At 46.0% G+C, this 10,622-nt stretch overlaps 2 protein-coding genes across 2 annotated transcripts; one reads left to right on the top strand and one right to left on the bottom strand.

The window, feature by feature from the left end:
- The first annotated feature begins 318 nt into the window (after window positions 1–318).
- Window positions 319–1,603, top strand: LOC149280249 (uncharacterized). The gene is made up of 2 exons (XM_089500611.1): window positions 319–694; window positions 1,077–1,603. Exons 1-2 carry the CDS (start codon window positions 319–321, stop codon window positions 1,601–1,603), a joined length of 903 nt encoding a protein of 300 aa, XP_089356737.1.
- Window positions 1,604–2,399: 796 nt separating this feature from the next.
- Window positions 2,400–10,027, bottom strand: LOC149280248 (transcription factor RelB homolog). The gene is made up of 9 exons (XM_089500610.1): window positions 9,899–10,027; window positions 8,023–8,183; window positions 7,064–7,155; window positions 6,718–6,849; window positions 5,811–5,915; window positions 3,737–3,952; window positions 3,486–3,548; window positions 3,307–3,378; window positions 2,400–2,632 (listed from the first exon to the last, which is right to left on the bottom strand). The coding sequence occupies exons 1-9, from the start codon at window positions 9,989–9,991 to the stop codon at window positions 2,400–2,402; spliced, it is 1,167 nt and encodes a 388-aa protein (XP_089356736.1). The 5' UTR covers window positions 9,992–10,027.
- Between the last annotated feature and the right edge of the window lie 595 nt (window positions 10,028–10,622).

Below are 10,622 nucleotides of genomic sequence, written 5' to 3'. Positions count from 1 at the left end.
AGAAACTTGCCAGGGCCGAGTGAAGTCAGTCACACAATCCTACTTTAGAGAATTCATTCCTGAAGATGCAGCTGGTTCAGGTTCCATGATCACATGACCATGTGATCCTTTTTTTAGCACATATGTATATTCAATATACACACATATATATATATATATATTATATATAGATTTACAGTATACATATATATATATATATATACATACAGTATGCTTTGATATATTTAATATATATATATATAAATACAGTATACAGTATATATATCTATATATATATATATATATCTCAATACACACTCCCTTTGTTTCCTCCGCAGGATGGCGTTGCAAACCCTACTCCTCGCTCTCTCCCTTTCTGTCCTTCTCACTCAGCTCGTCTTGAGTCGTCTCTCTGACTCCCTCCTCACCCTGTCCGACTCTGCCCATACCCTCTACCTCGTCATCGGCCTCTGCCCTCACTTTATTCTTTCTCGCTCGTCCTCGCTGCCCCAATATGCCCGCGTCCGCCTCCCCACTCTGTTCTCCCTGCTCGCCCCGCTATTCCTCTCCTCCCTGGGGCTTTCTCTCACCTTGGGCTCTCTGGGACGCATCGTCCGTCCTCACTCGCTGCACCGGCCCGTTCTCATCCTGGTGGCCGGAGCGTTGGGTCTGGTGTTCAAAGTCGTATACATGGGCATCACCGGAACTTGGAAAGGTAAAGGAAAACCGCGCGCTCCGTTGCTCCGCTATTATCACAGAAAGTCTTTTGGTTAGGGCTTCATGTAAAGGGTTAATAAAGTGGGGCAGAAGAAGCTCCCCATATCACGCACATTCACTTGGAAGCCCAGACATTTGATATTAGCCAAGCAAAACTATTTTTTGATGTGTTTTATGTGGGGTGGGATTGGATTTTTTGGCCAAAATACAGTCTTTTTGTGTGACTTTAGATATATAATTTTGCAATCACTATTTTCCCATTTAAACGCCTATCCCTCTATACTCTCCTGCTGAACTAGGTCTACGTGTAGCAGGAGTGCAGCCTCGACAGTCAAGATGGCCCCCAATCTTGCTGCTGCTTGCCTCTTTTACTCCCTCAGTTCTCCTGCTTGCCAGTGGGCTCTTCCTCCATCTCTTCAGCCATCCATCCTTGCATTACATGGATCCTGCGCTCTGCCTGGCCTCTATTACCGTCATGGTAGCTTCGGTTTACTCGACCATTGTTCAGAACGCCTACCTCCTGCTACAGGCCGTTCCCCCCTGTGCTGACGTACTAACTCTTAAGCATGACCTGGATACCCTCTGTGGCCCTAAAGGTCACCATGAGCTCCACGTTTGGGCTCTAGCTCCTGGACATGCGGTGGCCACGCTTCACATCTCTTGTACCGGACCCGAAGCGTACAAGGACTTCTTAAACCAAGCCAGGCCAATCTTTGGACGTCACGGTGTGGACGATGTGACCATACAACCAGAGTTTTGTAGCCCTGGTCGATGTTGCATGGCCTGTGGCCCGGCGTGTGCCAAACACCTCTGCTGCATCTCCTGGGAGCCAGAAACCAAGGGTCTTATCTTGGAAAATGCCTGCAAGGGACACCGGAAACAAAAAGAGTCCCCCGTAGGTCATTAACCAGTAATAATAATGGGTAAACCAGGAGTCTACTCCCCATCTTCTTCACCTCCACTGGACTATAGAGAACATTATTGATGTTACTGACCACCGTAGTCTTCAAAAAGAAACAAATAGTCATTGACATGGGAGGGTCCAATGGGTACTTTTCTTTTACAATGTATAAAAACAATGACAATATTAGCAGCGCATGATCGATAAAACATCAATAAAACATCTAAAAACTATACAACCAAATGCTTCCCACAGAAAACATTTCATTTACAGAGTAACGGTTTGCAACAATTCTGAAGCCCAATAGAAATGGTATAATGTTTGTAGCCAATTAAGTGATATTTATATAAAAAAAAAAAAGTAAAGTGCATTCTCCCTCTGACCCCCTTCCCATCACCGCCACCATCAAAACGTCAAAGAATACATCTTCTTCCCATCTCAGGAGAATGGTTTGGTCCACGATGGAGCATTTATAGTGGTATGAAGATTTTTGTTGTTGTTGTTGTGAACGCTTCTTGAGATGTTCAGTCCCTCTTCCTCACTGCTGCCTCTGACATCTCTATTTGAGGGTTTTTGGTAATAACGGGATTTTCATCTTTAATGCTTGCCGATCCATAGGCGGCCGCAGAGAGAAGACCACCTTCCACATGTACCACCAGGCGTGCCTCACTCCTCAAGTCCCAAATGAGGCGCGGTTCATTCCTTATGACGGGGAAATATGTGAGGACATCGTTTTCCCATTACTGTTTAGGTCTCTCGCGAAAGGGTTCCTAGATGCTCAGGAATTGTCCCCCCCATCTGCTCAACTCGTATAAGAACAGCTTGGGAACACTTCTTGCTCCTCTTCCGTGAGGGCAAGGCTAAAACCCACAAGATTTGCTGTTGCTCCATTATCTAGAGTAGAGTTAAAAGCATCCATAGGCGCAGCGCCAGAGAAGGCGCCGTCCTGGAAGAAGTAGTCGGGCAAATGATCAAGATTTATAGTGTCCGCATCTAAAGTAGCCTGAATGGGTCCCGTGAGGTCATCTCCCACCTCTGGAGGAAGGTTGAGCCACGATTCATGATTATCAGGTACTTGGAATTCTGGTCGGGATTTCAAGACAAACACAAGTTATTATTTATTTATTTTAGCAAACTGTTTAGAATTGTAATATGTTCTTTATCATGGAACGTCCAAGATCAGTCTCAATAATAATCTTATAGAACGCTGATGATCGACTTCCGCCGGGGTTTATAAACGGTAACCATGTCAGTTTAATTAGCAACGTTCCACACTGCAGGGGGCCTTAATAAGCCTTCTACAATGTATCACACATACACAAACAATAATAATACACCCTGCACTGTTATTATATTATTTCTTCCCTGTATGTATTTGCGCCTCAGCCATCTGTATACAAACATAACTGGAGTAAGTAAAATACAAAGACGTCGGCGTGTGAACCATGGAGTCATCGCCCCTTTGCCATGGGAACCAACTGTATCCAACAGCGAGGAAAGACAGGTGAGCTTCCGGCTAAGGGTTGTCGGAATTATGGCGATTCCATGGGCTTTAGGAATTGAGCATACAGTTCCATAAGTAAATTATATTATTTTAGATGTAGATGCCGGATCTAATTTAATCAAATGCAAGGCCAAAAGGAGTTTTATTCTGATAAAATTGCCCCCCCCCCATGGACACCCGCGTTGCATTAGTCCCCAATACTTGCCCTGTACGGGGCTGTAGTGATCCATATAACTGGGAGCCACTCTGTTCCTCTTCGCCTCAATCCCATGCGGATCTGTGACGATTAAAAAGGAGGTCAGTCGGGTTTTTGTGTGATAAAAATGAAGTTACAATGAGCAGCAGGGGCACGACTCCCATGACTCCCAGCCAGCTCCCACTTACCTGGGCCGTTCATGTCATCCTCAAGGCAGAACCGGCGCTTCTTGTCTTGCAAACCATAGAGATCTAAAAGCAGGGGAGGAAGATGAGAAAACCATCAGCAAAAATGCTCCTTCGAAACCCAAGAAAAGATATAAGCTTTCACTAACGGGGAGGAATAAATGAATGAGGTAGGAATCATCCTGTCCATCAGATCAAGATTTAAGTTATTTCAACTGAACAACTTGTGATGCCCCTTATTGTCGGACGCGTACCTCTCATACGCGGCAGGTATGTGTACGGCATCCCCTCGCTCCGGATCCGGTCCGTAATCCTTTGCAGGAACACCAACACCTGCGCCGGCTGCGTGATCTCCAGATCCCCGTACGGAGGAGTCTTCAGCACGATGGCAATTTGTCTGTGTACGTCAGCCTGCGCGAAGTCAGCACGGGCTTCCCAGACACCATCCGTAAACACCACCTGAATGTCCTCTGCCAGAGTCATAAAAAAGGTCTGTATTACAAGCGCTGCTTATATGAACATCATCATCTCAACCTCGTGCTGTCAGGATCTACACGATTATTCCTCCCCATTGCATTCAGTCATTCCTTTAAAGGGTAAAACACAAAGGTTGCTTTAATTCATTCATTTAGTTCTGTTTGAAGCTGTGGTGATGCGAGCTCCTGCCTAATGCCCGCCAGACGTCATGTGATGCAAGGAGATGATTCGGATAGGTTGAAAGGGATTGTTGCCATTGCATCAGGAAACAAAAGTTGTGTTCCTGCCTGTAAACTATTTTTCTTATCTAAAATATCATTTATAACATGTTCAGCTCTGTAGAGAGGTTTTCAATGAGCATGAGACCCACCACGAAAACAGCCGGTTCCTCCAGACAGAAGGGCTGAGCTGGCCCCGTATAATGTATAACGCAATGTTTAAAGAAATCCCACTGATGTAACGATACAGAAGCTCACAGGGTTTGGACCTTCATCATGTATAGCGAAGCCAAGTTGAAATTGCAACTCTCCTGCAAACTCTCCCTTTAGTGAATAAACCCAGTTGGTTTCATTATTCATCCTGCAGGGCTCTTCTTACTAGAAAACCTTTGCCAGCGTTGGCTGTTCCTAGTTAAGCAGTAATACGTGTTCACTGCCCCTGTAATGAATTTGTTAATTGGATTATTCCGCTGACCCCATAAACGTGACTTCTCACGCAGGAAATTCTCTGTGGAATCTCTCCGGTTATCCCTTTCTCAACTGAGTGCGCAGAGCACTAGAAGGCGGCCCCCCTCCGGTTAATGAGTTCATCTCGCCCGGCTGTTACACAGCACAGTAAAGCTGTTAAGGCCGGATAGATAAGAATTGCACATTCAGCACCCGGAAAACTCCACAACTATAAAACTGTCAAAAATATATAGAAATTTCTGCAAAAAATGCATTTTTTTAACCCAGGGTAACCATTAAAGTTGCTTTACTCTCCACAACATTTCTACTCCTCGGGTATTTATTAGAGGGACAAAAAAACCATGGGAAATTGTTTCGGAGCGTGGGGAGTGTAGGATACAGCGGTGGTGTGAAGTTTACTTACTTCTCACTGGCTGATAATCACGCAGGATAATCTTCCCGCTTACATCACATTTTATGGTCCTGTCTCTTACGATATTTTACACAGAGGTCACCGAGTTGCTAGCTTGATATGAGATGTTTCCTTAAGGCTTGGATTAGCGATCATAACGTGTTATTAGAACACAGAAGTGATGGGAGTGATAAAGGGCCATTGGAACACAGGAGTGATGGGAGTGATAGAGGGCCATTGGAACACAGGAGTGATGGGAGTGATAAAGGAGTGATGGGAGTGATAAAGGGCATCTGTACGCCTACGAAGAGATTCCATTAAAAATCAGCCGTTTCCGGCTACAATAGTCATTTACAACATTAACCCCGTCTGCGCTGGATTTCTGATCCATTTCATGTTATTTTAATAGGCAGAATCTGCTTTTCGTTTAAAAGCAAGGACATTTGAAAGTGACCCCAAACTTTTGCACAGTACTGAACATACATAGAATTTAAGCAGTTTCCAGTCCTTAAGGTCTCTCCATTCCCCTCGCCCACCATTACAAAGGCTGCCTGAACCAATCAGCAACGATCAGCAACTTAGGAGAGAAATAACTGAAAGGGGAGGAATAATCACGAGGTCAGGAAGTTCAGATATTTCGTGTGTCAGGTTTTTAATATATAATTAATCGTTACTGTAATCCGTAAATGATTACATGGGGTTATTTAGCGGCTTTTATCGCCTCCTCTGTCCTGTTATTCCCACTTGACCTGCCGCGTTAGTCCAAGCGCTCACCTTTCTGCACCTTGTCACACAAGATGTAGATTTCTTCACCTCCGTCACAACGCCCGGACTCCTTGTTCATCCTGCAAATCTTCAGCTCCGACGTGTTTGTGGATTCTACGGTGAAAAGGAGAAGACAGCAGGCATACTGTAGGTTCCTCAATAACAACAATTTCTGCCAAACGGTAAATAGGGGGACTAATACTGGTTATAAAGGGCTGGGGGGTTTCCAAAAAGGGTAAGTAAAGGAAGGAAGTGGTGAAGAACGGAACGGCTATTGGCAGGAAATGATACTGAGCAGCAGGGCCGGACTGGGCAAGTGCCGACACCGAGCCGCATACTCATGGTGTGTGATCCATAACAATGTAGCGGGTGGCCGCGCGTATCCAGCCGTCAGCCGCATTTACGCCATTAGGTGGCCGCTGGCCATAAAGTTCCAGGGCCGTCCTGTCATCACCAGTCCGGCCCTGCTGAGCAGAGGCGAGAGGTTAGTACAGACATACGCGGCTATGAGTACGGACAGCGGAATGAACAGCCATGGATACAAAGCACAGGAACAGACGAGGGACAAGAAACTAAATAGAAGAGGGAAGGAATAGAAATGCAGAGCTAAGAAGACAGGAGGAAGCGAAGACAGCAGAGCGAAGAAAGAACAGCAAAGAAGAGCGGAGGCAGCGCAGCCGGAAACAGCAGAGCGGAACATATTATTTATACAGCTACGGCAGATTCCACAGCACTATTACAACCAGAGAATAAAAAATATACAATAACAATAAAATTGATAATATATAAAATTATATATACCGGTATATAAAATTCATAACATGAACCCAAAAAAAGACATACTGGAAGAGAAGGGGAGGAAGACCCTGATCTTGTGAGCTTACAATCTATGGAGAGTGGATAATGGATAACTCACTCTTATCATAAACGGGCTCAGACAGCACTGGTGACATCCGGATCATCTCTCCTCCCTGCCCAGGGTAGGAGGCCTGGAAGCAAAGCCTGACCACATTCAGGTCTACTTCTTCATGATGCCGCCACATACCAGCTACGAGAGAAAGAAAGCATTTATAGAGAGCTATGTGTATCTTTATACCAGAGGCCGAGGGCCGCAGTCTATCCCGGGCAGAGGAAGTATGTTCCTCTCCAGCTGCTGTTTTGGTTGAGAGGCAAAGGATCATGGGAGATGTAGTTTGACAACAGCTGGAAAACCACAAAGTTCCTACTCGTTCCTAGTCTGAACAGACCGGGGCGGTCCTCACCATTGTAAGGGTCTATTCCGAGTCTTAATCTGTCCTTCACGGACGTCTCGATTTCCTTTTTCCGCACGCACTGAATTCCCAGGTTACTGAAACTGCAAGAATAAAATAACAAAGCCACTGAGAAGCACACATGGTGAAATACTTTAAAAACAAATCATCGTGTGTTACGGTTCTCTGCAGTTAGACCCATTCAGCACTAGGTGGCAGCATGGAGATATACCCCCCCCCAGCAATGAACTGTATAACACACAAATACATACTTCGTAACAAGAAAATTTGCTTCCCTTTTTTAGCTCTGCACTGCCCTCGAGGCAGAATCTGACCCACGTGCAATTGCAGTAGAAAAATGTCCGCCAACACAAGCGGGTTAAAGTTTGAGACACTCCTGACTGGGGCCGCACCGTAGGTAACGCTAAGTTGGTTGGTTCCTGGTTGATTTCTTCCTTCAGGGATCACTTGAGGTTCACCAGAACCGGACCTCCTTGCTCACTTGTGCCAAGAGGGGTGCCAACTACACCTTACTGATAAGGCCCATGACGGCTGAAATGCATGTCGGGGGGCTGTTGGTTTTCTCGTGGACGGATTTGCATGCAATATGTTCCCATATAGCTAAATTTCACTGGGGTGGGAGTGGGAGTTTGGAGAAGAATTGAAGGTTTCATCTCCCAGATATCCAACCCCTGTGAAGATCTCCTGCAAGAAAGCCGAGTTGGCCCCTGTAATGCATAGGTAACATGCGAGATTCCTTAAAACACTCCTAACTTATTTACCTATACAATGTCCAGGGCCAGCTCTGCCTTGCGTGTCAGGGAAGCTCACTGGCCATTAAAACATGTATAATAATTATTTAGTTTGACAACAGAAATCCTTAAATGAAGAGCAGGAGGTGACCGAGGGACATTTGGTGGCCACACACAGGCATCCGCTGGGTGATTGGGCGATTCTGGACCGTAGCTCACCTGTGCTGCGTCATCCCCTCTCGGGGGCGCAAGATGACCTCGCAGATGCCACCGTGACAATCTTTACCCACAAGGCCGTGCGGGTGGACACGATAAGGGTGATCCTTCCACACGAGACACACACGGACACAAACTTCTTGGAGGTGATCGCAGTTATCCAACTGTGCGGCAAAGAGAAAGGGGAGAAGGGGGAGAGACCAAGTGATTACAAGGCGATCGGAATGAAGGAGCTGGGACTCGAAGGTGCTTTCCGAGTCCAAACTACAAGCTGTCACAGCTACAGAGCGCTAATTCCCGTTGTCACGCAAAGGGGAGAGGGTGGCGGAATTGTAGGAATGAAGCTCACTGTAAACTTTGACTGTCACGCATCTCCAATAATTCTTTATCGCATCCGTTTCATACAGTCCCAGAAAACAAGATGTAAAAATTCGGTGCATTGATGTCAATTTTTACTTAAAATTAATGCTTAGCTGCTGCGGACTTCTACGGCTATCACGGTCAGCCGGCAAACAGGTATCCCCGAAGCGTTCCCCCTTCATACCGAGCCAATGGCTTATGTTGCCAAGTGGCTGAACACGGAGGGGGTTTTAGTGTCCAGCCTTTAAAATGCCAGAAGGTGCATATGCCGCATCGGATTTCCTTGGCAATAAATTGGCAACCCTCATACCACCAGAACTTACGGGGGCCGGAGCGGCAATTCTGCACTGAATACCTATGAATTATACATGTACCAGGGCAGTCTTTGACAAGCGTAACCTAGGAGTATGTAGAATTCTTAGGTGTTCGGGTTAAGGCTGATGATGGGGCAATCAACCTTACCAACGCTCTTAACCCTGGATGGCCCTTCTCTTACTGAGGGCAAGGTTGTGGGACCTCAGCTGTTGTTGGACACAATGGTTGAAGAAGCAATGAGCCGTGGTAAGCCCTTCCGTCGTTTGTCTTACGGCAGCTTCTTGCCCTCAGTAGTATAAAAAATAATGTATTATTAGCCTCGTCATCTGGCTCGCAGCTCCGAACATTTTTTCGGTGGTCTTGTTTGGACATTTTGTCAATGATACTGCGTCTCATAACTGATAGAAATTCCCATTTGAGGAACTGACCAAGGTCACACAGCTGGGCCGTCAACCTATTTGGGAGGTGGGCTTAGAATTGAGTGCATTTTTTAAAAACTTTGAAACCCTTAACTTATGGGTTATCAGATCTACGGTCAAAAGTCATAACTTTAATAGTTAGTTGGCTTTGCTTTTTAAATGGTCTTGGATGTCTAAATCCCGTTGGGATGACGGCCAGGGAGTAAACATCAAAAACAAAAAAGGTTAATTGCAGAGATTTTGGGGTTCTCAGTGTCAACCGTGTATTATCACGTCACGCATTCATTCATTCATTGATTCATTCATTCATCAATCATTCACTTTCAATGCAGCATCTGCAGGTTCCCATCATGTTCAGCTGAACTCAGCAAGTAGAATCCTAAAATAAAGGTCGGGGCGGAAAGCTGGGGGCAAATGAAATGTAGGAGATGTGAGAATTACCTTCCCGGTGGAAGTATTAGAGGAATCCAAGAATATACAGTACCAACATAAAGTTATCGAGAAGAACGATTAAGTATGAGGTTTGAGAATGGGTCGGTTGGGGTCAGCTTGGTTCACACTTTATGAACTTGGCAGTGAATTTGACGCAGCCTAGGGGTCTGGTGGACCAGAAGCAAGTTTACAATAGCAACCAAGAGTTACAGAATCACCTGTGTTCTGTCTGGAATATTAATAAGTCGTAAAAGGTCTTAGAGATAACATTTGTAACTCGTACACTAACATACGTTCTTAGAAATGGAGTTAGCACGAAATCACGATGTTACCAGCAATAAACCTATTCTCACCTCAATCGCAGGCAGAGTTTTGTTGTGATCCGTACTGCGCTCCCCTAAAATGCTTCCAGCTGATCTTCCCTCACACTGGTACCGGAACCGCATGCCTCTCTGCTTCGGCTGCTCTGTGATCCGAAGCGCGGGGGGTGGCGCTTCGGGCAGTTGGGTCCATGGATGGGGTATGGCTTCCTGAGGGGGGACCCAAGATGCGACGGTGACCGTATCGAGAATATCTGTCACGCGGGGAAGTAGAGCTGCAGAGGTCGAGGAGGTAGTCACCAAGTCATCAGACTGAAGGTGAGAGCCGATATATTCCATGACTTCATCTAACAGAGTAGAGAGAGAGAGAGGGTGAGAGCGGGGAACACTCCGGAGCCCAAAAGCCCACGCTCACACGTATGCCAAAGGAAGGTGCCTGCATGCTACACGGACACTATAAGGCGTCCGCAGATTACGTATACAAACAGAAATAGAAACAAGCAGAAAGCCCCGTGTTTAAATAGCGTGAGAACTGATTAATGCAGCTCCGACAGAGGAAAGTACCACAAACAGGCCAAGGTGCTTCAAAGTGGAAAAGAAGACAAGGAAGATCATCAATCAGATGAACAGTGAAAGGAATCCTGGGTTAGCATCGGGCAACGACCCCGCGTCTTCACCAAGAGAATACGAACAATACAGGAGCGGACTAAGGAGTGCCCAGAGTGTCCTTAGAGGGGTGCAAAGAAGTAGCGTGCTT

Source organism: Sceloporus occidentalis, unplaced genomic scaffold (genome assembly GCF_023333645.1).
Source record: "Sceloporus occidentalis isolate IW3139 unplaced genomic scaffold, rSceOcc1.0.p SCAF_157, whole genome shotgun sequence".
Lineage (NCBI taxonomy): Eukaryota > Metazoa > Chordata > Lepidosauria > Squamata > Phrynosomatidae > Sceloporus > Sceloporus occidentalis.
The sequence above is the reverse complement of the archived record's forward strand: the minus strand, read 5'-3'. Positions and strand labels throughout refer to the sequence as shown.

Excerpts from the sequence above, each read along its gene's own strand:
- LOC149280248 (XM_089500610.1), bottom strand. The coding sequence starts at position 9,991 with ATGCGGTTCCGGTACCAGTGTGAGGGAAGATCAGCTGGAAGCATTTTA. Across the intron at positions 5,916-6,717 it reads TGAGCCCGTTTATGATAAGA|AATCCACAAACACGTCGGAG; the intron begins GTGAGTTATCCA and ends TTTTCACCGTAG. Across the intron at positions 3,379-3,485 it reads GGATGACATGAACGGCCCAG|ATCCGCATGGGATTGAGGCG; the intron begins GTAAGTGGGAGC and ends TAATCGTCACAG.
- LOC149280249 (XM_089500611.1), top strand. The coding sequence starts at position 319 with ATGGCGTTGCAAACCCTACTCCTCGCTCTCTCCCTTTCTGTCCTTCTC. Across the intron at positions 695-1,076 it reads CATCACCGGAACTTGGAAAG|TTCTCCTGCTTGCCAGTGGG; the intron begins GTAAAGGAAAAC and ends TTACTCCCTCAG.